This window comes from Gopherus evgoodei, chromosome 1 (assembly GCF_007399415.2).
Source record: "Gopherus evgoodei ecotype Sinaloan lineage chromosome 1, rGopEvg1_v1.p, whole genome shotgun sequence".
NCBI classification, from domain to species: domain Eukaryota; kingdom Metazoa; phylum Chordata; order Testudines; family Testudinidae; genus Gopherus; species Gopherus evgoodei.
Window position 1 is genome coordinate 168,451,327 of NC_044322.1, and position 27,415 is coordinate 168,478,741.

The 27,415-nt window shown below is 42.5% G+C and overlaps 1 protein-coding gene across 1 annotated transcript in view; it reads left to right on the plus strand.

Moving 5' to 3' along the window:
- Positions 1-27,415, plus strand: part of SCAF4 (SR-related CTD associated factor 4) — a 74,526-nt gene that overhangs the window by 16,230 nt on the left and 30,881 nt on the right. Inside the window, 14 exon segments of the mRNA XM_030579248.1 lie at positions 8,610-8,693; positions 9,300-9,344; positions 11,937-12,098; positions 12,915-13,050; positions 15,317-15,456; positions 16,701-16,874; positions 23,153-23,253; position 23,703; positions 24,921-24,960; positions 24,963-25,027; positions 25,584-25,611; positions 25,614-25,643; positions 25,646-25,680; positions 25,682-25,750. Of these exon segments, the coding sequence (XP_030435108.1) occupies positions 8,610-8,693; positions 9,300-9,344; positions 11,937-12,098; positions 12,915-13,050; positions 15,317-15,456; positions 16,701-16,874; positions 23,153-23,253; position 23,703; positions 24,921-24,960; positions 24,963-25,027; positions 25,584-25,611; positions 25,614-25,643; positions 25,646-25,680; positions 25,682-25,750 (1,110 nt within the window).

Consider the following 27,415-nt stretch of genomic DNA (forward strand, 5'->3'; position numbering starts at 1 on the left):
ATAACTACTGTTCCTGAGGACAGTGCCTTGACACAAGCTTCTTTTGTACTCATGTGGGAGGCTGGTTGCTTTCTCGGCTGGAACAACTCCTCCTTGGTCTATGAGAAGAAAGAAGTGGTTCCTTTTGTACAACACTGGCTTCTTGTACTGTTCTTTCCTTCTGTCAGCCTCCTGGCCACAGCTGCATCTGCTTTTATGTTCTACCATGAAGGGCAGATGTGAGGATCAGAATTTAGAAATCTCCATGCTAATAGTTACTTTGTCTTTCAATATTTTTATGTTAAAGTTCAGGAGAATCAGTGTTGGCATTCTCTTCGTTCACTCAACAATGACTTCGAAGAAGGAATGTGTAATAATTTAGCAAAAAAGAGACTGAGCTTCAAAATGATAAAGGGAAGAAACACATTCATTGTGTGAAGCTGATCAGCAGGTGACACAAAATGTTTAGTTAGCCATACTAATCCTTCCCGGCAGCCAGAGGTGGATTCTAGCTTGGAATGTATCTGTTGGTTTGAAATATTGACTGGTTAAAGCCAATCTGGAGTTGGAATTTTCCTTGTGTGGAAGGGTCATCCAAACTCCTGGGTTTAAAATTATCTGGCTCAAAGGGTTGATGATAGCACAGAGAGAAGGGATTCAACAGCTGTAAGTGGTGGCTGGCTCTTCTTTGTTACTGGGTTACTAGCTCCTGAAGGAAGATGCTGTTGAAAGAAAAATACTTTCTGGTCTAGGAAACAAGCATGTACTTGTTTGTTCTTCCTGTATTTAATTACTGCCAATATTGGGTTTTTTCATTTTGGTAACTATGCTGAAGGCTTGGTGGCTGTGACTGCAAGTATTTAGTCCATGATTTTGTTATATTTAACTAAACCTATTTACTTTTGTTTTTTCTTTCCATTAGTAATTGGAAAGAGAGGCGAAATCTGACTAATCTGACAGCCTCTGATGGGCTATTAAACATCTTACCAGGATCTCAGACTTTAACAATTATACTAGAAAAAAGGACTTATATGGTGGCTACAATTCTATTTTGGCTTAAACTGTCCAAAAGAGAATTCTCCTTGTTCCCTTGTTGTGTTTGGCTAATGGGTTCTTATTGGAAATGAGGATCCTGGTATTAGGCCTTTTAAACTAATATTTACTAGGTCCTGATTCGTGTATTACACAGCCCCGAGGAATAGATTAATTTATATAATAGCTCATTTATTTTCTTTCTTTTTGCAATATAGCTGTATTTTTTTTACCTTGAACTCTTCCATGTGTATAGGATATTTTGAAACTTGCAGGCTTTTCGATCACAAGAATCATGTCAATTACATACTGCTGCCCATAGTAAACAGCAACTTAGGGCCTGTCTACTTTGCCCCACAGTTCAGACTGTGGGAATGTGACTAGCAGGGCACACCAGAGTGCTGTGCTATAATTTCTCTGTGTAGATGTCCAAACTTGAGACCTTATAAGTTTGCGTACAGACTGGGGAGTTAAAGTGTAGCACTTTGGTGTGCTCTGATATTCATATCCCCTTAATCTGAACTCTGGGATACTGTAGACATGCTGTCAAATAGCAAGGACAGTGTAGGGAAAGAGCACCAAACATTCAATTTAATAGACTGGAAGATCTAGAAATGGACTTAATGACAGAGAGCAGGAGTTAAAAGGTAGAGGATGAAAAGTGGTGGTGCACCTCTTCTTAGGTTGAAGGGGGAGCAAGAGTGGCATTTCCACAAAGGATATGTCTATGCTTCAGTAAAAGGTGCATGGCACAGCTTGTATTGGCTGACTCAGGCTCAGGCTGTAGGGCTGTAAATTTGCAGTATAAATGTTTGGGATTGGGCTGGAGTTTGGGCTCTGTGACCCCACAAGGAGGAATAACTGAGAGCCTGGGCTCCAGCAAGCCCAAACTTCTACACTTCTATTTTTAGCCTGAGCCAGCTGACCTGGTCTCAGACTCAATACTATGATTTTTGCAGTGGGACCTGGGAGAGGAGGAAAGGCAGGAGGGAAGGAGCTTTTGGATCAGGCATGTGCTGTCAGAAGTGCTCAGCAGAAACTACAAACTGTATCAGAGCCTGTCATAAGAACGGCCGTACCGGGTCAGACCAAAGGTCCTAGCCCAGTATCTGTCTACCGACAGTGGCCAATGCCAAGTGCCCCAGAGGGAGTGAAGCTAACAGGCAAAGATCAAGTGATCTCTCTCCTGCCATCCATCTCCATCCTCTGATGAACAGAGGCTAGGGACACCATTCTTTACCCTTCATGGCTAATAACCATTTATGAACTTAGCCACCATGAATTTATCCAGTTCCCTTTTAAACATTGTTATAGTCCCAGCCTTCACAACCTCCTCAGGTAAGGAGTTCCACTAGTTGACTGTGCGCTGTGTGAAGAAGAACTTCCTTTTATTTGTTTTAAACCTGCTGCCTATTAATTTCATTTGGTGACCTCTAGTTCTTGTATTATAGGAATAAATAAATAACTTTTCCTTATCCACTTTCTCCACATCACTCATGATTTTATATACCTCTATCATACCCCCTTAGTCTCCTCTTTTCCAAGCTGAAGAGACCTAGCCTCTTTAATCTTTCCTCATATGGGACCCTCTCCAAACCCCTATCATTTTAGTTGCCCTTTTCTGAACCTTTTCTAGTGCTAGAATATCTTTTTTGAGGTGAGGAGACCACATCTGTACACAGTATTCGAGATGTGGGCGTACCATGGATTTATGTAAGGGCAATAAGATATTCTCTATCCCCTTTTTAATGATTCCTAACATCCTGTTTGCTTTTTTGACCACCTCTGCACACTGCATGGACATCTTCAGAGAACTATCTGCGATGACGCCAAGATCTTTTTCCTAACTCGTTGTAGTTAAATTAGCCCCCATCATATTGTATGTATAGTTGGGGTTATTTTTTCCAATGTGCATTACTTTACATTTATCCACATTAAATTTCATTTGCCATTTTGTTGCCCAGTCACTTAGTTTTGTGAGATCTTTTTGAAGTTCTTCACAATCTGCTTTTGTCTTAACTATCTTGAGTAGTTTAGTATCATCTGCAAACTTTGCCACCTCACTATTTACCCCTTTCTCCAGATCATTTATGAGTAAGTTGAATAGGATTGGTCCTAGGACTGACCCTTGGGGAACACCACTAGTTACCCCTCTCCATTCTGAGAATTTACCATTAATTCCTACCCTTTGTTCCCTGTCTTTTAACCAGTTTTCAATCCATGAAAGGAGCTTTCCTTTTATCCCATGACAGCGTAATTTACGTAAGAGCCTTTGGTGAGGGACCTTGTCAGAGGCTTTCTGGAGATCTAAGTACACTATATCCACTGGATCCCCCTTGTCCACGTTTGTTGACCCCTTCAAAGAACTCTAATAGATTAGTAAGACACGATTTCCCTTTACAGAAACCATGTTGACTATTGCTCAACAGTTTGTTTTTCTATGTGTCTCACAATTTTATTCTTAACTATTGTTTCAACTAATTTGCCCGGTACTGACGTTAGACTTACCGGTCTGTAATTGCCAGGATCACCTCTAGAGCCCTTTTTAAATATTGGCGTTACATTAGCTAACCTCCAGTCGTTGGGTACCGAAGCTGATTTAAAGGACAGGTTACAAACCTTAGTTAATAGTTCCGCAACTTCACATTTGAGTTCTTTCAGAACTCTTGGGTGAATGCCATCTGATCCTGGTGACTTGTTAATGTTGAGTTTATCAGTTAATTCCAAAACCACCTCGTGACACTTCAATCTGTAACAGTTCCTCAGATTTGTCACCTACAAAAGCTGGCTCAGGTTTGGGAATCTCCCTAACATCCTCAGCCGTGAAGACTGAAGCAAAGAATCCATTTAGTTTCTCCGCAATGACTTTATCGTCTTTCAGCGCTCCTTTTGTATTTCGATCGTCAAAGGGCCCCACTGGTTGTTTAGCAGGCTTTCTGCTTCTAATGTACTTAAAAAACATTTTGTTATTACCTTTGGAGTTTTTGGCTAGCCGTTCTTCAAACTCCTCTTTGGCTTTTCTTATTACACTCTTGCACTTAAGCTGGCAGTGTTTGTGCTCCTTTCTATTTGCCTCACCAGGATTTGACTTCCACTTTTTAAAGGAAGCTCACTGCTTCTTTTACGTGATTATTAAGCTACGGTGGATCTTTTTTAGTTCTTTTACCGTGTTTCTTAATTTGGGGTATACATGGAAGTTGGGCCTCTATTATGGTGTCTTTAAAAAGGGCCCATGCAACTTGCAGGTATTTCACTTTAGTCACTGTATCTTTTAACTTTTGTTTAACTATCCCCCTCATTTTTGTATAGTTCCCTCTTTTGAAATTAAATGCCACAGTGTTGGGCTGTTGAGGTGTTCTTCCCCCCACAGGGATGTTGAATGCTATTGTATTATGGTCACTATTTCCAAGCGGTTCTGCTATAGTTACCTCTTGGACCAGCTCCTGCGCTCCACTCAGGATTAAATCTAGAGTTGCCTCTCCCCTTGTGGATTCCCGTACCAGCTGCTCCATGAAGCAGTCATTTAAAGTATCGAGAAAATTTATCTCTGCATTTCATCCTGAAGTGAAATGTTCCCAGTCAATATGGGGATAATTGAAATCCCCACTATTATTGGGTTCTTAATTTTGATAGCATCTCTAATTTCCCGTAGCATTTCATCATCACTATTACTGTCCTGGTCAGGTGGTTGATAATAGATCCCTAATGTTATATTTTTATTGGAGCATGAAATTTCTATCCATAGCGATTCTGTGGAACATGTGGATTCGCTTAAGATTTTTATTTCATTTGAATCTACATTTTCTTTCACATTTAGTGCCACTTCCCCCCCCCCCCCCCCCCCGCGCACAACCTATTCTGTCCTTCCAATATATTTTGTACCCTGGAATGATTGTGTCCCATTGATTGCTCTCAGTCCACCAGGTTTCTGTGATGCCTATTATATCAATATCCTCCTTTATCACAAGGCACTCTAGTTCACCCATCTTATTATTTAGACTTCTAGCATTTGTGTAAAAGCACTTTAAAAGCTTGTCCCTGTTAATTTTTCTGCCCTTATCTGATGTGCCAGGTTCTTTTTTTATGTGACTGTTTATCATCTGATCCGGCCCTTACATTATCCTCTTTTGTCCTCTGTTCCTGACTATAACCTGGAGATTCCCTATCTTCAGACTTTCCCCTAAGAGAAGTCTGTGTCCGATCTACATGCTCCTTTGCAGTGGTCGGCTTTCCCCCATCTCCTAATTTAAATACTGCTCTACAACCTTTTTAATGTTTAGTGCCAGCGGTCTGGTTCCACTTTGGTTTAGGTGGAGCCCAGCTCTCCTATATAGGCTCCCCCCATCCCAAAAGTTTCCCCAGTTCCTAATGAACGTAAACCCCTCCTCTCTGCACCATCATCTCATCCATGCATTGAGACTGTGAAGCTCTCCCTGCCTACCTGGCCCTGCACGTGGAACTGGGAGCATTTCTGAGAATGTCACCATAGAGGTCCTGGATTTCGGTCTCTTCCCTACAAGTCTAAATTTGGCTTCCAGGACATCTCTCCTACCCTTCCCTATTTCATTGGTACCTACATGTACCACGACCACCAGCTCCTCCCCAGCACTACACACAAGTCTGTGTAGATGCCTCGAGAGATCCACAACCTTCATACCAGGCAGGCAAGTCACCATACAGTTCTCCCGGTCGTCACAAACCCAGCTATCTATGTTTCTAATGATCGAATCTCCCATTACTAACACCAGCCTTTTCCTAGCAACTGGAATTCCCTCCCCCGGAGAGGTAACCTCAGTGCTAGAGGCAACCCCAGAACCATCTGGAAGGAGGGTCCCCATTATGGGAAGGTTATCCTCAGCTCCCATTGACTGCTGTGCTTCCCTGGGCCTTTCTTCCTCCTCAACAGCAGAGAGGCTGTCTGAGCGGAGGTGGGACAATTCTGCAGTGTCCCGGAAAGCCTCCTCAGCATACCTCTCTGCCTCTGTTAGCTCCTCCAGTTCCGCCACCCTGGCCTCCAAAGTCCGTATGTGATGTCTGAGAGCCAGGAGCTCCTTGCACTGCCTGCACACATACGCCACCTGCCCACAGGGCAAGTAATCATACATGCTACACTCAGCACAATAAACTGGATAGCCCCCACTCTGCTGCTGGGCTTCTGCCTGCATTGTCTCCTAATTAATGAAAGGGTGGTTTAAAGAAAAGGGTTTTGGAATATGGTTTGGATTATAGGTTTTAAGGGGACTATAGGGGAACAGGTAGGACCGACAAGGGACTCCCACTCCCCTTCCAAACTCCCTTGCAGAACTCCCTGTTAGCAGCCCCTGGTCACTTGTGCACGGCTTTATAAAGCCCTGGCCTGAGTTAATGCCCCGCCCACTGATTAAGGCTCAGCTAATTACCAGAGGCTTTGAGCTTTCAAACTTCCTTTGAAGCTCAGGGCCTCCAACTGCCAGCCACAGCCCACGGTCCTTCAAACAAACAAACAGACTGACACAAACAAGCTCAGCACACAGCAAGTAACCCCCAAACACACACACACTACAGACAGTCACTTATCCCACAGATGCTGTATTTGCTCCTCCTTCACCTGGAGAACTCCCTTGCAAAACTCTTTTATCTCTTAAGATATTTGGGCAACTTTGGTTATATAGTCTTTCTTGTGAGTTATTCTTTGAGGTGAAATAACTTACTGTGACATAGATGATCTATGTGTATTTAGACTTCAGTATAGTTATTAGCAAAAGCTACACAGTTTAGTGCTGGTTTGAAGTAGCTGTTGGTTGTTTCTCTTCTCCCTTCTGCACCTGTTTCTACCCACCTGAACGGTAGTTGTCTCTAGGGCTTCACTGTCTTCTGAGTCTATAACACTGACTCCTCAGACTGCTGAAGTACTGCTGTGTGGACAGTGCGAGAATTCTACTGTGATTAGGTGGTGGGTGAGGGTGAGGAGGAGTGCTTCTTCACCCTTTCTGTGCCCACAAGGAGAGAAGATCTTTGAACTTCCTCTCCTGGATCTGTTACTTGCTTTATAATCTTGTTCAAATTACTTAGGGCTTGTCTACACTTACAGCGCTGCAGTGACATAGCTGTAGTGCTTATTGAAGATGCTACCTGCATATACCAACAAGAGAGTTTCTCTGATCAGCGCAGGTATTTCAGCTCCCCAAGAGGCAGTAGCTGTATCAATGGTAGATGCTCTCCCACCAATATAGCACTGTCTACGCTTGGAGTTAGACTGGTATAACTGTGTTGCTCAGGGCTCTGGAATTTCCACACCCCTAAGCAATGTAGTTATATTGATATAAGTTTGTAGTGTAGACCCAGGCTTAATCTGGGTTTATAACTTTCCCTCCATACAAAATGAAGATAATATTACTCTGCCTTTCAGGGTAATGCTCATCACCTTGAAGAGGTAAAGTACTGTGTGTGTGTTTTTTAAATACCTTGACTCTAAGAGAAAGTGGTTCCATTAAGTTTTTAACTTTTCACACACCAGGTGCTGTTACATTATAGAGGTGCCAGTTGTGGATCCACATTTTAAGATTGAGTTGATTTTGTCCTTGTAGTAGTTTGAATCCCTGTTTTATTATGCATGGGGAATACAGTGTATCTTCCCCAAATTTACAGAACATTTTGGATACTAATGAATTTTCTTACCACTTAGAAACCCATTACAGTTAAAATTAATTTTTAAGTAGGTATTTAAAGAAATTTAACACTGTCAGGCCTTTTTTTGTCTTGAATGGTGGTGGTAATAGAATGACATTGACAACTTAAAACAGAAACGTTGTGCTTAGATTATATTTAAAGAAATTAGTTAATCCTGTAAATCAGGCTCTTGAGATGCCTCACACTGGTCATCCAAAGTCATTAGTTACTTTTGAAAATCTTGGCTCTGATTTCTGAGGAACTTATAAATAACTTCCCCCCTGTATAATATTAGCATGAAGAGTAGTTCGGTGTATGAAAATTTCCAAAGCAATTGATGCAGTTAGTTTCTTACTATTTCAGGAATGTTAAACAGGAGATATTTAGCATATATGCTGCTATACCTATATGTAACAGGATGAGTAAGAGATGGGATATTGGTTTGTGATGGTCTCAATGGTTAAAAGTTTGTGCTCATAGGAAAACCTTTTTTGGACTCCGGAGCTGTGTAGAAGTATAAAGATCAAGCTCAAACTGATGATAATCAGGTTAATTAACTTTAAGTCAAACTACAGTTTATTCCCTTGGTTGCAGATAGTTTCCATGAAATAGTTTAGAATTTGGGAATTAATGTATACTTAGTTTCATAACTGGTAAGTCAGACACAGATGAAATCTTCTGACAACAGCCACTGAATCCATGTATGGGGCTTTAACCCCCGCCCCCCCCCAAAAAAAACCAAAAAAACCCCTGACATTGATTGTACAACTTCAGGCGTTGGCTTTCAAGTCAGTAATAGCATTGTTGAAGTGACTAATCTCTTGATTTCAGGCTTGTTATTACACAGTCTTGGTTGCATGACAGTTGACAAGAACCTGCATTGATTGTTATGTTGACTGACTTGCTTGCTTCCTTCAGAATTTTTTTTAATATTTATTTTCTCTATTTAGCTCTTCTCACTCATGGACATGAAACCTCCTATCTCCCGAGCAAAGATGATTCTCATTACTAAAGCTGCCATTAAAGCTATTAAGGTAAAGAAAAATGGAAATAGAAATTCAGACCATACCAGTAGCATTATTTTTGGATTGTACTTGATTTCTAAAAAATGCATATCTTTTACATGGTTTCTAAAATTGTATAGCTTGGTAAAGATTTATTTTATTTGACTTTCGGAGGTTTTTTTCCCATAGGAAAGTCAGTGAACGTTCTTTATCTTGAGTTATGCTGCCAGTATCTCTGCAAAACCGTAACACCAACTTGCTTTTAAGAAAATGTCATTTTCTGATGCTGTGATTTACAGTCTTGTTATGATTTGTATATGATAAAATCAAAATGTAGCATGTAATTACATCCCATCACATCAAATTTAACAAAAAAAATTTAAAAATAAAGGAAAAAGTAGTTGTCACAATAGTACTGCCTTCATGTTATGTATGTGTGATGTGAGATGCTTCCAATGGCATGGTCAGTTTTCTCCATGAAAACTTTTTAAGGAATGTTTGAGATGAAATGCATCACACACTAGAATATTTTTGTTTTCCTAATTGCTAATATGTACAAAGAATTAAAATACCTCTGAAATCATACGTCACTGTAAATCAGATAATGATTAAACATATCACACATCTCTTTTCCAGCTCTACAAGCATGTAGTCCAGATAGTAGAGAAGTTTATCAAAAAGGTAAGTGCTTTTATAATATTTTTAGTATTTACTTAATGGGATACTGGGCACTTAAACATCCACAACTCTATCTCTATTTTTTATTAACTACAGTAACTCTTCACTTAAAGTCGTTCTGGTTAATGTTGTTACATTGCTGATCAGTTAGGGAACATGCTCGTTTAAAGTTGTGCAATGCTCCCTTCTAATGTCGTTTGGCAGCCGCCTGCTTTGTCCACTGCTTGCAGGAAGAGCAGCCTGTTGCAGCTAGCTGGTGGTGGCTTGGAACCAGGGTGGACCGGCAGCCCTCGTATCAGCTCCCCGCTCTCCTAAGTTTCCTGTGCAGCAGTTGCCGGGAGTTCAGCTGTCCCTCCCCGCACTGCCATGTGCTGCTCCTGCCCTCTGCCTTGGGAGCTGCTCCCAAGACTCCTGCTTGCTGTGCGGCGGGAAGGGAAGGAAGAGGGGGGCTGTCAGTGTGTCCCTCTCCCCCCTTCTCCTGCACCCCGCTTACGCCATCTTCCATAGAGTGGGGGACACAGGACAGGGCTCAGGACGGGATGGAGGGAGCTTGCTGGAAGCATCTGCGGTCTCAGCAAGCTGATCTAATTAACAAGGCAGTGTACTTAAGAGTAAGGTCAGCGTACTTAAAGGGGAAATGCGCATCTCACACACGGTGTGTGTCTCAGTCTGCGATGCTGTCTCCCCTCCCTCCATTCCTGCTGCCTTGTAGAGTGTGAGAGTTAACCCTTGAGGGCTCAGCCAATTGCTAGTTCGTCATTTAGCAGTAAGGCATTCCCTGGGAAATATCCCACCCTCTGACTCCTCCACCTCAACCAAGCTTCACAATCATCATCACTGGGTACCAGTATTAAATTGATTGTTTAAAACTTATACACACGTGTGTGTGTGTGCGTATGTGTATGTGTGTATATATATAATATATAATTGGGAAAAAAAAATTCCCTGCAATCTAACCCGCTCATTTTACCTTAATTCTTATGGGGAAATTGGATTCGCTTAACATCGTTTCGCTTAAAGTCACATTTTTTCAGGAACATAACTACAACGTTAAGTGAGGAGTTACTGTAGTAATACTACAAGTATTACCTAAGCTACTTACTGTACCGAAAAATCAGAAAAAAACCTCTATTTAGAGAACTTTTTTCAGCATTTTTTTCTTTATGCATTTGACAGCAATTTATATATAGTCAATAATTTCCCTCTGTTCATGTGAGTCTTTCATACAGCAACAGAAGATCAAAAAAGTGTGATTGTAAAACCGCAGAAATTGTCAGTGGGATTTAAGGATAGATATAGTGCTTGAAACACACATTCTTCTAATTTTTCAAGTTGATTGTGTCTTTTTACTACTACTGTTATGATTGATGTTTCCAGAAAATTTAACTTTTATACCCTGGTGCCTGAAAACTTAGAAAAATAGGTTAAATACATCACTGTCCACAAAAGTAGACCAACAGGCATGTTAATTTAAGTTCCATTAGACAAACAAGAAATAATAGCAATATATGCCAAATGAAAAAAAGGCAACATCAGAAAGATAAACACTTTATTTTCAAGCATCTAATTAATTCTAAATTAGTGGAAGGAGACTGAAAAGCGAGAGAGAGCTAGCTTGATGTCCTAGTGGTGGTGGTCGTGGTCTATATTGGAGAGTAAGAGAGGAATTGTGTTCAAGTCCCAGTCCGTGCTTCTTAAGGTAGCAAGGGAGACAGTGAATCTTTACTACATAAAGGCACACAAACATCTTTCCTCTGTTCTGCCCTATGTTCCAATGTATCTCCTTTCTCTCTACCTCTGCCACCAATTAATTTTAGTTGCATTTAGAAACATTACAGGACACAATGCTAATATAATACATGCAAGTCATCTTTTTTTACATTCTTGATTTCTACATTTGCTCATTTAAACAATTTTCATTTCACAGTATCTACTGTTTGTGGTCCTGCTTTCTCCAAGTTATTCCAACCTTTTTTATTACATACAACAGAACTAGCTTTTTGCATTATTAAGATCAATATCTCATGCACTACTTCCTCTTACATATTTATCATCTTAACTCATTTCAGTCCTTGCATTGTCCTGCCCACCAAATTAATTAGTATAAAATTGATTTAAATAGTAAAACTTTTACTGCATCATGTGTTTAAATAGGCTTGCTGCAGTTCATTCTTTTTCCTGTAGATTCTTTCAATTAGTAGGAAGGCCTTGATAGTTATGGTTCATGATTAATAATATTTTGAGTATTTGCTTTATGTAAGTGTTTTTATTCAAGTTTAAATTGTATTGCCATGCCAATCTTTCTCAAAGATAAGTATTTTAGCTACTTTGTTTATCAGGGTACATATTACTTACAAATTTTGCTATTAGATTTAGTAGTGTTAGACATAGCTCTGTGTACAGCCTTATAGTACTGGTTAAAAGAGAACTGTAAATACTAGAATTCAAGTTTTCTGTTGGGACCTGCAGAAAAATATTAAGTACAAGGTGCAGGTTGCTTGTAGCGATTCTGAAACCTATTGGGGCATTAGTGGGTTTATGCTGTTAGTACTAATATGCTACCCTGCAATAACTGGGAACAATCTATCTTTTCAGTGCAAACCAGAATATAAAGTCCCTGGATTATATGTTATTGACTCTATTGTTCGTCAATCTCGTCACCAGTTTGGAACAGACAAGGATGTTTTTGGGCCAAGATTTTCTAAAAATATAACTGCCACATTCCAGTATTTATATCTCTGTCCATCTGAAGACAAGGTATAGCTAAAACTTCTTGAATGTTTTGAATGGCTGAATTCTTAATTGTGTGTTCTTGCTTATGTGAAAGCTAATTTGGTGGTTCTCTGCCTTGACTGCAATGCTATAGTCGTCTTTGTGTGGGTAGTGGTAATATTAGAGGTAATACTTCAGTGGAGATCCTGATGATGATAAATTCTTTAACTTATTTTCTGTTCTTTGTGTTCATGCCTTTGTCCAATTGGAGACCATGCCAAAACTATTTCCTTTTCAGGGATCCTTCTTGTGAGGGACTTGTTGCAGTTAATTGTGTTTGTAGCTGAAAGAAATGCAGATAGTCTTACTTCTCTCCCCCTCCACCCCCGACTTCAAAACTCTGTTCTAACATTTTCTTTTCACTCCCTTTTGTCAGACTTTCCCACTTCACTTCTGCATTTTTGTTGTCTTTTTCTCACCTTTTCTTGGCTCTTTCACTGCCTTCCCCTTCTGGGATTCTTCCAAAGGCCACATCAGACTCTCCTAAATGGCCATATGACTGGCTGCAACTCGTAATTTTCTGTCACTGCTATTCTTTTGGTTTGCCAGAGGAGTTTGCTAGAGAGTGGCACAAGTTATCTTAGTGTACCCCCCGCTGCCCCCCAAAAAAGAAGGGGTGGGGGGTCCAGTAGTGTGGATCCTGCTAACTTGTGCAACAGGGAATCAAGCTGTGTCTAAATGTTGAGCATGCTACAAGACCACTGATCCAGTCACCCATTTCTTTATGTGCAAGAACTAAAATTTGAGCCTATGCATTAGGAATATTTTGTTCTATATTAATACTTTATTTTATTTGAACAGAGTAAGATAGTTCGTGTCCTGAACCTTTGGCAGAAAAATGGAGTGTTTAAAATAGAGATCATTCAGCCTCTCCTGGATATGGCAGCAGGAACTAGTAGTGCAGCCCCAATGGCAGAAAATGCTACAAATAATGAAGGTACGAATGTCAGTACAACTTGTAAATTAAAAGTTATGGAACCAATGACTTGTTACTGTTTGGTACACTAAGGTAAAAGTACCTCATGTTTGTAAACCAAGTTCACTAGCACACTGCAAAATTCACTTTTATCACAAAAATTATATAGAAGAATCTGAACACATTCTGAATAAATGTTGCTGCTGTATATTTATACATGTTATGTTATTGGAAATTATTGAAATTTGAGCTAATATGGCTTTGGGTCTTTCCATACAAATAAGTATGTATAGACCTATTGGGTGTTGACAGTAATGTTCCCACTAAAAATGACTTCCTTCTTAATTTTCTTCTTGAATCTGTGAGACTTTTTATTATTTCCCAGTGTATAATTCTGTGTTCCTTTTTAAGCATCTGATTCAGTAAAGTATGAACATCTTACAATGGAGAACAGTCATGCCCTAAAGTATATAAAAATATTGTTGCCTACACAGCGTATTGTTGCCTACACAGCATTGTTGCAACGCTTAAAGATTTTTGTAAGGTTATTTAGACTGCATAACACATTGGTGCAAGCCATAAAATGCAATAAAATAATTGTCACTCAACACCCCACCTATTCTCCACTTTCTGGTTCCCCTTCTCAATCTTTTGCGTTCTCTGAACTATCTCCTTCCACCATCTATAGCACACATCTCCATCCTTATCCTGAATACCCAGTTTGTCCTTCCGATAAACGGTTGGTGTTGAATAGTATGCAGTATTGTACATGGTTTAAATTGGTATAAGTGAGGCATAGTGTCAGGTCACAAGACTTCTGTGAAATGTTTTTCAATAATGTTTAGGAAGACATCACCCGTTGTCACTTTTCTTGAACATACAGGAAAACAGAGCTCAGAGACATCTCTTGCTATGCCTAGTAACTCACTGACAGCCTTGCAAAACTCACTTTGAGATGTGACTGGGATCTGTATTTTTTTTTTTCTTTTCCTGTACTGCCACTGGTAACTAGCAGACCAAATTCCTTTCCCTCAGATTTAGCTGTGCAATCTTACTGATTTCAGAGGGATTTCATAAGTGTAATAGAGGAAATAATTTGGCCCTGCAGTAAACAATTCTGTTAATGCATTACATGGAATAGAATCCAGCTCAGTCATGGCACTGCAGAGCCTATCCAGCAAAGAGTAAAAAGTAGTAAACTTACTTTTGTCCCATAAGCAAGCAGTGTAACTGAATACATGCACTGAGCAAGTCTTGAGATGTAATTTTTTTCAGCAAAATCACACTCTTGGAAACATTACAAAACATTTAATCTTGCATTTGAATTCTGGGAAAACAAATTTTTCAGAATGTTGTTTGCAGCATTGACTTACAGAAAGGGAAAGCAGTTATTTAAACTGTCAATAGATCCACATGTTCATACAAATAAGTCAGGCATTGTGATATGCAATGTTGTTGTAACTGTGTTGGTCCCAGTATATTAGAAACACAAAGTGGTAATATCTTTTATTGGACCATGTTCCATTGGTGAGATAGAGAAGCTTTCAAGCTTATACAGAGCTCTTCTTCAGGTCTGGGAAACTTACCCAGGTCTTGTCTACACTACAAATTGAGTTGACCTAAGTTAGGTCAACATACTGTGGTGGTTCATGTCCGCAGTATGCTACCTCTGTCAGAGGTGCGCATCCTCATCTGGAGTGCTGCCACTGATTTCACTTTTTGGGGGCACTGACAGCTGTTTCTCCTTAAATAAACCATTGGATAGGAACCTAGAATAAATTATTTAATGAAAGAATTATTTAATAGTAAAAACTTAAACTTTGCAGTTGGAGCTTATTTTACAAATGTATTGATATGCAATGTTAGTTGCTATTTCAGTAGGTAAGTTTTCACCTTCAACTCTTAAAAAAAAAACAAAAAACTGTAATACTATAAATGGAATATTGGGTCAAAGTTTCATGCATTGGACTCCCTCCTATGAGATCCAATATTCGTAGTTTTCTGTCACTGAATAAAGAGCGTGCAGGTGCTAGATAGTAAATGGGATATCTAAAGGAATGTTAGAGCATGTTGTCAGGGCTAGTTCACAGTGGTATAAACCGGAATACGGATGCATTGATTTGGCTGAATTTAATGTACATCAGCTATTCTTTTGAGGGGGATAGCTAAGTTTACAAAGTAATGAGTATTATCTCTTCATTGGAAGGTAAAATATTTTATATTACACACGTGGACTGTTAGTACCTTAAATTGTAGTGAACTGGTTTTCAATATAATTCTCTTGCAGGTTCACCACCCTCTCCAGCAAAGGTTCTATCTGAACCCACCCAGGTCACTGCTAATTCAGTACCTACTGTATCACAATTGCCTAGTTCTGATGCCTTTGCAGCTGTAGCTCAGTTATTTCAGACAACACAAGGACAACAGGTAAGCTATCTGTATTTCAGTTACAATTGTAATTTTAATTCTCTCACAAATCACCTAACTTAGTTACAGCAGTTGCTTCTACAGCCTTGATACAAAATCTTTAATAATACTGTACCCCTCCCCTCCCCCAAATAAAACCGTTAAAAATACGGAATTCAAGAGCTAAGGTAACTTATTTGAACATTCAGTGGTCTTTATGAGTAAAACATCCAGTAATGTCAATATTTTTGTGGAAAATTCACTGACACATTCCAATAACCCTCACAGTTAAATTATCAATGTAATGAACAGTGTATTGCACTTACTATCCAGAAACCCTTTCTCTCCTATATTTTACTTAGCACCCTTCATCAAACATTTGCAGAGTGAGCAAGATCACTCAATCTTCCATTTGCTTCTGAAATACTAGAAGGTGGCCTGTGGGTTCATATAAACTTTCTCTACCTAGATCATTGGATAGATTTTATATTCAAACAAGCTCTCTAAATTCACTCCCAACATTCATCTTTTAACGCAGATAGGTTTTTAGGACTTAACCTGATTTTCCAAAGCATCTAAGTTTTTCTTGATGACACCATATTTCCTTAAGGTAGAGACAGCCTTAATCCATTTGAATTTGCTTTTGACCTGAATTACTCAATTTGTAAATCCTCCTCTGAATTAGAGCAAACAGAACTTTCAAACCTGGACTTAACGGAAATATTCACTCTGTTCATAATGTTCTCTCATATTTGTCATGACTCTGTGTATATGCTTTCATCTGTTCAGCTACAACAGACAACCCCTGTGACTAATAAATTGGGTGTAGGGCACTGTTCACCTTCTGCACTAACAGCCATTTTACTAACTTTGTTGGGGCTAGAGTGCAAAAACTAAACCAGTGAGCTCTGATGTGGCTTGTAGGGAGAATCTATTTTTAGGAGGAACATAATTGATTGTCTCAGGGGAGGATGAGCAGGGCCACACATATCAAGAGTGTCTCTATGAATAGCCTTCTGCTTCCTAGTGACTTCCCGCCCAACAAATCCATTGCTGGTACTCATCTAACTATCAAGAGTAAACAAATGAGTGCTATACCAGCACACAAGTATGTTGACCTCCTCTTAAAACTAACCACCTTCTAGTTTATGTTTTATATTTTGTATCTATCTTACAAACATTGTGTACTTATTCTGTTAACAATAGTTCAGACATTTTTTTGAAATGGAAAAAACTCATTTTGATTTAACATTTATTCTGTTAAGCTTCAGCAGATTCTTCAGACTTTTCAGCAGCCTCCAAAACCCCAGTCTCCAGTCATAGATAATACTGTGTGGCTCAGGTTCAGGCTATTACTGCTCAGCTAAGACTACAACAACACAACACCAGAACAAAAAGCTGCTTCCCAACCACCTGAGCAAAAAACTTCTTTTGATAAGGTAAATCCTTTGTTGATCTTCATATTCATAAGGATCATTTTAACATCATAACTAATAGAAGTTCACTTTTGAGTGTTGTCAGTGCAGATCCCCGTTTTGGGATTGGCCTGTGCCCTGCCCCAAAGCCAGGGACTCTCTGAAAAGGTCTAGTTGTTGGGGGCCACATGGACTCACCTGAGCTCTGAAATATTCCAAGTGATGTTTTGTGCAGGAGAGGTATGCACCCACCCCCAAACATCCAACTGCTAGAACAAAAAAATCAGAACTCCCTCTGGTCCCTTGACTTTCAGATCACTGGTTTTCTTGTTTTCCTGTATTAAGGATTGACCTTGCTTTCAAAAATTGAATAAAACTAGTTTTGAACAGTTAGATCTATTCTTTAAGTAAACTTTACTTCTTCGAATGCTTGCTCATGTCTATTCCATTGTAGATGTGTGTGCTCGCCACATCTGCTAGTGCTGGAAGTTTTTCCCTCTGTGGTATTCGTAGGGGACATGCTCTGGCACCGTCTGGAGTAGCTTGTGTATACCGCAGTAGTAAGGGGCTCTGCTGGCTTCCCCCACCCTTGGTTGCTTCTTATCACCAGTGATGGTGCTGGACACATCTCCTTAGCTCAGCAGCTTACTCCTCTCAACTGCTCGTTGTGAACTTTTGACACATATAGTTATTGAAAAGTTGTTAATTTTTAGTTCCCTGACTGTAGTTTAGTGTTAGCTTGTAGTCTCTGATGGGACTTCAAACCCTGTGACTGTTGCAGAAAACCTATGCCAGTCAGTGACCACAACAGTAGCTGTTTGAAGTGCTTGGGGAAACCCACATTAGTGACAAGTGTTGCATTTGTAAATGTTTTAAACCTTGGACCAAAAAAAGAATGGGACATTCGCCTCCGAGCGCTCCTCATGGAGTCAGCACTTACACCAGCACTTGAGCCATCCAGATCAGACTCCGCTCCTAGCATTGTGGCCTCGGTGCGGAGCATGCCACCGGCACCGACTGCGGACCAGCATTGATCCCCCTCCCCGGTACCAGCTAGAAAGCAAAGAAAGGCCGGGAGCGGATGTTCTCTTGTGTCCCGTAAAGGGAAGGAGAGGGCCAGAGGGGAGCAAAGACCTGTGAGGGGCAGCTTTTCACCTCCAGATGAAGGTCAGGACCCAGCTTCTGCTGAGCTGGCTAGCGCACTACAGGATCAGCCCGCCACCCCAGGAAGCGGCAGAGGCATTCGACACCTGGCAGTGCCATCCACACCGGAGGCGTTTCAGGCCACGAAGGACATTGTTCCTACTGGTGCTGGCCATGGAGGTGCTCCGCTTCAGGGGAAAATCTGCCTTGACACCCCTCACACTGATGGGGACCGTTGAACACTGCTCCTCACCTCAGGAAGTGTTCTGCCAGCGCTTACCTGTGCAGAGCCACCACATCCCGGTCATGGGTCAGAGTCCTGGATGTCAGTCCCCGGACTCCGGGCAGCGCTTCTCGGGCTTGAGCAGGCAATTGCCAGTGGAACAACGCAAACCCAGAGAGGTGCAGCACCCATTCCCACAGCCCCGGTACCGGGACTGCCCTAATCGCTGTCCCAGGGTATGGCACCGCTGCAGCAGTTTGAGACACCTGTTCAGGAATCTATTACCTGTTGCTGGAATGCCAGTATGGTTTACCACAGGCATGCCGGTGATCCCCAGTGCAGCAGCCCACTCACTCCTGTTCCTGCTCAAATGATCACTCACTAAGCGTCAGGCAGGTGTAGATCACCGAGTTACTGTCACTGATCTGCCGAATGCCACCACCATTCACCGGGATTGTGGCACAAGGGGTCATTGCCCTCATGCAGATCCTCAGTGGAGCTCTGAGGTCAGCAACAATGGGATGGGTAGACAGATGGCTTGGGCACTGTCCTGGCCCCCCAGACACGGACCTTCCTCTTCAGGCTCTGACAGCGAGGAGGAGTCCTTGCCAGCAAGTCAGGGCCACCCATCGGGGGCACTGGCTTTCTCCGCAGCACCATCTGGTGCCAGTGGTCTGCCCCCCTGGCACTTCTGGAATCCCTGGGAGTTTCCACAGCCTTACAGGGCATAGGATGGCCTTGGGAGCATCAGAAAAGTGATCAGCGATGGTATCCTTCCCCCCCTCCATACACAGACATGACCTACAGCGGACCCTCAGGGTCACCTGGCCACGCAGAGGTGCCCATGGAGGAGGTGATGAGATGAAATACCCACCGGTATCTGCCTCCTTCATCCTCGCTTGACAAAACGATTATGGAGCCTCTCACCCAGTCCCCCAGGGTGATGCTAAGGCTCATCAAGATCTCTTAAAGAGGGTCACCTCAAACATGGGTCTTGAAGCGGAGGAGTTGGCAGAGGCCTGAGACTCCCTCTTCGATGTGCTAAGTTTAGCAGCCCCTGCCAGGGTGGCATTCCCGTGCACGAGGGAGTGGCAAAAATTACTAAGACTTTGTGGCAGACGCCTTCATCACAGCCCCCCCATTTCCAAGTGAGGAGAACATAAATACTACGTACCCTCCAAGGGTTATGAATACCTGTATGCTCACCTGCCCCAAGCTCACTGGTGGTGTCTGCAGTCAATGAGCCCAAAAATAAAGAGGCAAAGAGACTCGATCGCTATGAAAGGAAAAAGTATTTATCTTTCAGCCTCCAGCTGTGAGTGGCTAACCATCAGTCCTTGCTTGGCTGCCATGACTTTAATATCTGGCAGTCCATGGCCAAGTTTTCGGACTTGCTGCTTGAGGAGCCCAGGAAGGAATTCCTGGCAATCCTCAATGAGGGCAAGGTGGTGGCAAAGGCAACCCTTCAAGTGGCCTCAGATGTGGCAGACTCTGCAGCCTGAACTATGTCCTCAGCTGTCTCCATGAGGCGAGTATCCTGGTTACAATCTTCGGGCCTTTTGACGGAGGTTCAGCAGTCGATCCAGGAACTTCCATTCGATGGCCTGGCACTGTTCTTCAAACAGATACCAAATTGCATGATATAAAAGGACTCGATGGTAACGCTGCGGACCCTGGGCTTGTACACCCCGGGGCTGGCAAGGAAGCAGTTTAAGCTGGAACAGTTCCACAGGTTGAGGAGTCAGCCTTGGTTGGAACCCTTCCACAGGACGGCAAGGGTTATAAGCACCGGCAAGACCATCAGCCGATATCCTCCGCTCATTAGAGCTCCACTCACAACCAGCATGGTGATAAGCGGGCATTTTGAGGGTGTGCTCAGTGGCGACCTTCCAGCCTGTGTCCTGGATCCTGCTTCTCGGCTTTTTTCCAACTGCCTGTCTCCTTTTCCTCCCTGTTTGGGGCCTCTACAGTGTCGGACCAATGGGTTCTCAGCACTGTGGCTCAGGGTTATACCCTTCAATTTATTTCTGTCCATCTGTCCCCTCCTCCCAGTCCCTCTTCAGGGACCCGTCTCATGAGAGTCTGCTCGCTTGGGAGGTGCAGGCCTTCTGAAGGTGGGAGCTGTGGAGGAAGTTCCCTTAAATTTCAGGGGCAAGGGGCTTTACTCCCATTATATTTTTTTTTATATCCCAAAGTCCAAGGGCGGTCAAAGAACCATCCTGAACCTGCAAAACATCAGCGAATATCTGAAGAAGTTGAAGTTTCACATGGCCCCCCTGGCCACCTCCATCCCTTCCCTGGATCCAGGAGACTGGTACACTGCCCTCGATTTGAAAGATGCTTACTCCCATTATCGATATTCCATGGACACAGACTTTTCCTGTGCTTCACGGTTGGAACTGCCCACTACTTGTTTGCAGTGCTAACTTTCAGCCTAGCAACAGCCCTGAGAGTGTTTACCAAGTGCATATCGGTGGTGGCGGCTTACCTCAGACGTCAGGGTATCCAGATTTACCCATACCTCGACGATGGGCTCATCAAGGGCCATTCCACGACCCAGGTCCAGCGCAGTGTCACCATGCTGCAATCCACATGCCATGCCCTGGATCTGTTGATAAATGAGCAAAAATCAACATTAATCCAAAGGATAGAGTTTATCGGAGTGGTACTCAACTCTGCCTGCGCCAGGGCATTTCTGCTGCAGGAGAGAGACAGGAAAATGTTAGATCTCGTTGACAGCATCTCAGCACATCCGCTCACCACGAACTGGGTCTGCCTCATACTATTGGGTCATATGGCAGCGTGCACTTGCTTCATCCATCATGTGAAGATCAGACTGCAGCCCCTTCAGTTGGGGCTAGGACTGTCTATTCTCCATCCAGGGATCATCTGGACACTGTCATCACGATCCCGGTGAGATGCTTACCTCTCTGCAGTGCTGACTGACCACAGGGTTAGTGCTGGAAGGAGTGTCGTTTTGAGTGTCCATGGCCCACAGTCTTTCCTAATATTGGATGCCTCTGACCTTGGTTGGGAGCACATCTCGCTATGCTGCAGACCCAGGGGACATGGTCTCTAGAGGAGCTGGTGTTACATATAAATGTCAGGGAGCTCAGAGCCATCCGCCTAGCCTGTGGTGTCTTCCTGCTACAGTTGTCCAGTGGGATAGTGCAGGTGTTGACAGACAACATGGCCTCAATGTTCTGTGTCAACAGGCAAGGGGGAATGCACCTCGTCAGCTGTCTGTCAGGAAGTACTCCCGCCTGTGGGACTTTTGCATCCAGCACGCAGCCACCTGGAAGCTTCACATCTTCTCTGCTTCCAGAACATGCTGGTGGATCTCCTCAGCAGGTTCTTTTCTCTCACCACAAGTGGTCACTCCACTTGGAGGTTGTCCGGGTGCTCTTCCAGAAGTGGTGGGCTCCCTAAATGGATCTGTTTGCCACCAGCCAGAACAGGAAGTGTCATCAGTTCTGCTCTCTCTAAGGCTTTGGCAGGCGTGCCCTTTCTGATGCCTTTCTCCTGTGATGGGCGGGGGATCTGATGTATACATTCATGCCAATTCCGTGATCAGCAGGGTCCTATTGAAATCAGAAGGGATGAGGCATGAGTCATCATGATCGCCCTGGTGTGGCCACGCCAGCTCTGGTTCAGCACACTTATGGATCTGGCTGTGGCTGCTCCGTGGCAGCTCCCGTGGCCACTGCCAGGCTGCCCGGACCCACTCTTGCAGGACACTAAGTCAGCTTCTGCACCCCGAACCTTCCCTCTTCTTCACCTCACAGCTTGGCTGCTGCGTGGCTGACCCCAGAGGAACAAGCCCTGCCTAGTCAGGTACCGCAAGCTGGAAAGGGGGAAAGCAGAAAGCCGTCCCCAGAGCGACTTACCTGGCAAAGTAGAAGCGGTTCTTCCGCTGGGTGTTCGGAGCTGTGACCCTCATCCTGCTCTCCTTCCTAAGTGGTGGCCCCATATCATGTCAACCACGATATCTTCCTCCCGGTGTTCTGTCTGAAGCCACACTCCACCAATGAGGAGAGGTGGCTACATGCTTTGGATGCCCAGTACACTCTAGCATTCTACCTGGAGCACACCAAACCCTTCCATAGATCAACCCAGCTCTTTATCGCCACAGTGGACAGGATGAAGGATCTCCCGGTATCCTCTCAGAGAATCTCGAATTGGATCACCCACTTGCATCTGAACCTGTTATGAGCTGACTTAGACCGAGCCACCGCTTATAGTGAAGGCCCACTCGACCAAGGCTCAAGTGTCCTCGGCAGCCTTCCTGGCGCATGTCCCTATCCAGGATGTCTGCAGGGCTGCAACGTGGTCTTTGGTACACATTCATGACGCACTACGCCATCACCCAGCAAGCAAGAGGTGATTCTGGATCTGGCAGAGCTGTGCTTCTCCTCTGGTGGTACTGCTTGGGAGTTGCCTACAATGGAATGGACGTGAGCAAGCACTCGAGGAAAGGACAATTATCTTTTTTCTTAGCTAGTGTTCTTTGAGATGTGTTGCTCATGTCCATTCCATGACCCACCCCCATCCCCACTGTCAGAGTTTATTGCAAGAAGGAACTGAGGGTAGGGGGTGATGGCAGTGCCCCTTATACCGTGACGTGTGCACGCCTCTCCAAAAAGGCACCAGTGCCGGTCCCTACAGATATCACTGAGGAAAGACTTCTGGCACCGGTGTACGTGGCGAGCACACACTTCTACAATGGAATGGACATGAGCAACACATCTCGAAGAGCACGAGTATGAAAAAAGGTAACTGTCTTTTTCTTTGCACCTTGAGTAAAATATCTTTTGCCTTTTTTGTTTCCGGAGTTGCTAAATTTTATAAGAAGACATTTATATCCTTAATGTAATAGAAACCTTTTAGCTATAAATATTGAGGAAAGTGGAGTTGGCTCAATGTAACTTCTTTTCAGAAGCTGCTAGATCGATTTGACTATGATGATGAGCCAGAAGCAGTAGAAGACTCAAAGAAAGAGGATTCAGCTCCGTCTCCTTCCATTTCTCAACCACCATTGTAAGTTTTGTGATTTCGTAAAATAAAACTAATAAGATTCATATGAATACAAGAAAGCTTCAATTAAAATTCTAGATTATGACAATATAGAAATAAGGAGTCTGCAAGTTTAGATACTGATACTTGTTTGACTACATTATTTTTATTTAAACAGTACCGTGTAAGAGTTTGACATGTCACAGAATTGGGTGAAGAATCTGTTCTGTAGGTTATCTAACAGCTCATTTAGTTATTGGTGCAAGATTTCAGTTTTGTATTTTTTTTTTATAGATGGATATTTCAGGGCATTTTTTTATTAATAAAATGAACTGGACTGCTTTTCTGGCTGTGGAAGAAACAGAATTGTTAAAAGAAAATTGAGTTTGCAATCTTAAGCACTCAGAGTTAAGTGCATCCTTAATTCGTGTGCAACTTCAATTCAGCCCCTTTGTGCATACACATTGTGGTAGTGTTTAATTACGTGATTACATACTTTTGCCTGTAATGGCTCTGCCTCATTCAGTGCACAGGCTGGATGGTACTCAGTGAATGGATAGTTACTAAGCGTCTAAACAAAAATATTGAATATGTGGCCTCATGTCTTATTTGTCACACACAACCCAAGCTCCGCACTTAATGCAAAATGTTAATTTCCTCATAAGCTCTTTTTATGGTGCTTGTCTCCACAGCATCTGAATGTTTCACAAATATTAATGAACTTCTCTTCACAGCACCCGTGTGAAGTAAATTGGTGGTAGTGTCCCTGTTTTATAGGTGGGACCTAAGGCACATAAAAATTAAGACCAAAATTATTGAAAGTATCCACTAGTACTGGGTGTACCACTTGAGGCCATATTGGGCCTGATTTTTTTTCATTGCATTTAATGTATTTATAGCAGTTTACATGTTTAAAACACAGCTCCCATTGATTCCATTTGCATTTAAATATGTAGCATTTCTGGAAATCAGGATCCAGCTGTCTCAGGTTGGGCAAACAGAAAATGAGAACTCACACTGAAAGTTTGGTTTAAGTGACTTGTCCTGCATCGCCAAAGGAAATCTGTGGCAGAGTCATAGCTAGAGTTCAGTTTTTCACGCTTCCATTCATTACACACCTTCCAATGTCTGCAACAGAAGAGACAAGGGTTCTATAACACCCTTATTCCCTATGCATATCTGGTTAATTTCCTGAGAACTGTCTGTTCTGTGCACTGAATAAGGCATCAAAGGCACTTCTCTGATCCCAGTGTGACACACATCCCTCTTCTCTCCCCAACCTCCCTTGGCCAAACTTCAAGTCCTGCTCCAAAGTGTGAGGGTACTAGAGTTTCTCAACAAAACATTTGTAAGATTTTTTTCTCTCTAACCTTGTTCGCAAACAGCTGAACCTTTTTTTGCTGAAACATGGGTGTAGCCTGAGACAGACACCTGGCATGAAAAATCTCAGTCTGGATGATTAAATTTGGCAAAGTTATCATTGAAAATAGGGTCTTGTAATGCAAAGTTTTAGGTAGCCTTAACTAAGAAATCACTTCCAGCTCTACCTATAATTGGATGATTGGTTTCTATGGAGTATTCAGCTAAATTTTTATCTAATGTGGAGCAGCAATGAGATTTTTAATGTAAATATAGAATGTTTACATATTAACATTGCCTTGCTGCTGCAGGAGTAATTATCTGTTTTTTAGCGGATTTCGGGAGAAGGTATGCAGCAGCCAGTATATCCACAGCTCCCAATATAGACCCATTTCAATCACGGCTGATGGGAATGCAGCAAGATCCAATGCACCATCAGGTAGCTTTGATTTCCCTTTGAGATTCTTTTCCTTTGGAATTTGTTACTTTTATTAATACATGTTTTAGAATGTCTACTCTCATGTGGAATCATTTAATATTTTTGATGCATAGAACTGGAAGGAAATCTGTTAAATATGAAGAAATAACGTTTGTATACACCATTCGCTTTGCTAACAACTTATACACTAATTTCATGTGTGGTTCCATTGACTTAAATTGCAGTACTTACATATAGAAAATTTAATGGTGTTGCAGCATCAGAGCCTTGTCAGTCCCCTAGAGTAGAAAATGTTTAGAACTAAGTTGCATTGGAGTGCATGTTAATGTATTTTACCTATTCTAATGACATATTGCATGCTAAATTTTTCATTTGCATTTTGAAAGGGACCACACAACTAGGGAGTATATAAATGCATGTATGAAGACACATAGTTAATGTAATATGTGCTTTTTTCATATAAACTTGCCAGTGCTGCTCTGAGCAAAATATGTGCAAACTTTCCATTAATCAAGCCAAGCCAAGACTGAAAATGAACTTTTTTCCCCTCCTAAAGGTCCCGCTCCCTACTAATGGACAAATGCCAGGTTTGGACTTCTACCTACCCCACAGTTTCCTCTATGGCTCAGCCTGTGATACCGCAAACACCAGCCAGTGCAGCAAACCTTCCAATCTCCTTTCCCAGTACAGAGTGAACCACACATACAGAAAACACATCAGCAGGTGAGGACTCTTGCCATCCAATACAATTTTAGGCTCCTAGTGGTTTAAAAGCACTAGCAGGTAGTCTGTCAGACTACTGAAGGTAACTGTGCCCACAGATATTCATGGAGGCAGCTCACTGATAGAAGTTTAGGTGCCAAAGTGCTTCAGTAGACATTGCACCACAAATGTTCTGCCTCTGTGTAGCAGAAGCAATGCTTACTCTTTTCCTGCTTCTCTGTGGGAAAAAACTTGGATTTGGATCTTGCAGGTAAGTCTGTTTACCTCTTTTCATCTCGCCCTCCATCCCCATCAAGCTACAGGAATACTCTCTCTCCTCAAAGTCCTTGCAGCAATATCAGTCTGACTCTAATTCTGGAGGTAAACTATATGAATGAGCTCATTTTAGAGATTAACAATATATTTGAAATAGAGGCAGATTCAAAAAGTGTAAATGGGAAGAAAAATAGTTCCCATGAGAATTCAAGAGGAGCATCCATTATCTGGGATTGTAGGCAATTGGGAAAGCCATGAGATACATGGCTCCTTACTACTGCTTCCTCTGTGATTTAGGGTGAGATCTACCCCCTCTAACTGTTGTGGAACACAGTTTGAGTTAGCTAGTTTCAGCTTCATATGTTTCTGGCAAAACTAAGGTTTCGGGCTGAGTGTTCAGGGGAGAGAAAACTGAGCTGCAGAATGATTCAGTCTTCCAAGAGTTGGGGACTCTGCTGGTCAATTTATTTGCTTCAGACATCAATAAGTTGGACCTTTGCTGCTCCTGTAGCTCTGAGAAAAGCAGGTGACTTCATTCAGTTGGCAGAGTAGATGAACATAATTATATATATATTTTTTTACCCTTGAAAAATGAGACACTAAGCCTGTGGTTGCTTGATAACATTTCATCTCACAATTCATGGAAATGACACCTTGCCCTCCTCATAGGTATCTCTGACTAGAGACCTGATAGTAGAAGAAGTCTGAGAAAAGGAATATGGAGAGGATGGTGGGCAAAATTGGGAGGCATGGGAAAGAGCAGGATGGAGTCATACTCCCTGCTTTTGAATGGAGAGGGAGGAGAAAGTGTTTAAGATTTACACTCAAGTTCTTAAAATATGGATAAGACTCCCCCTACTCTCTACAATCCCCGTAATCCACCCACTATAACTTTCTCCTATAGACTTTGCTTAAAGTCTGCAGGAAGGGGGGAGCCCCCATGTTGGGTCTCAGAAGACATTTCAGAGCAAGTTTCCTTGTGCAGACTAGAAGGCAGGGGCTCCCTCCAGACCCCACTTCCAGTTGTTTGTCCTTCCCCCAGTTAGTAGACATGAGGAGTTCTCTGAATAAAACAGACAAAAGGAAAGAGTCCTCTCCCCCTCTCTTTCCTTATGAGTGAGGAGAATCTATGTGAAAACAAAGGCAAAAGTGGCTGGATATCAGGCAGTCTTTCTGAATTCAGTCCTTTGGGCTAGTCTGTCAGCAGATTTGTTGTCTTTCAATGGGGGGCTACTTCCAGGTCCTCCTCTTAGCCCTCGTCCAGACTAACCCGCGGCATCGGCCGGTTAAAATCGATTGCTCAAGGGATCGATATATCGCGTCCGTCTGGACGCGGTTGTATCGATCCCCGAGCGCACTTACATCGATTCCGGAACTCCATCAATCCGAACGGAGTTCCGGAATCGACAC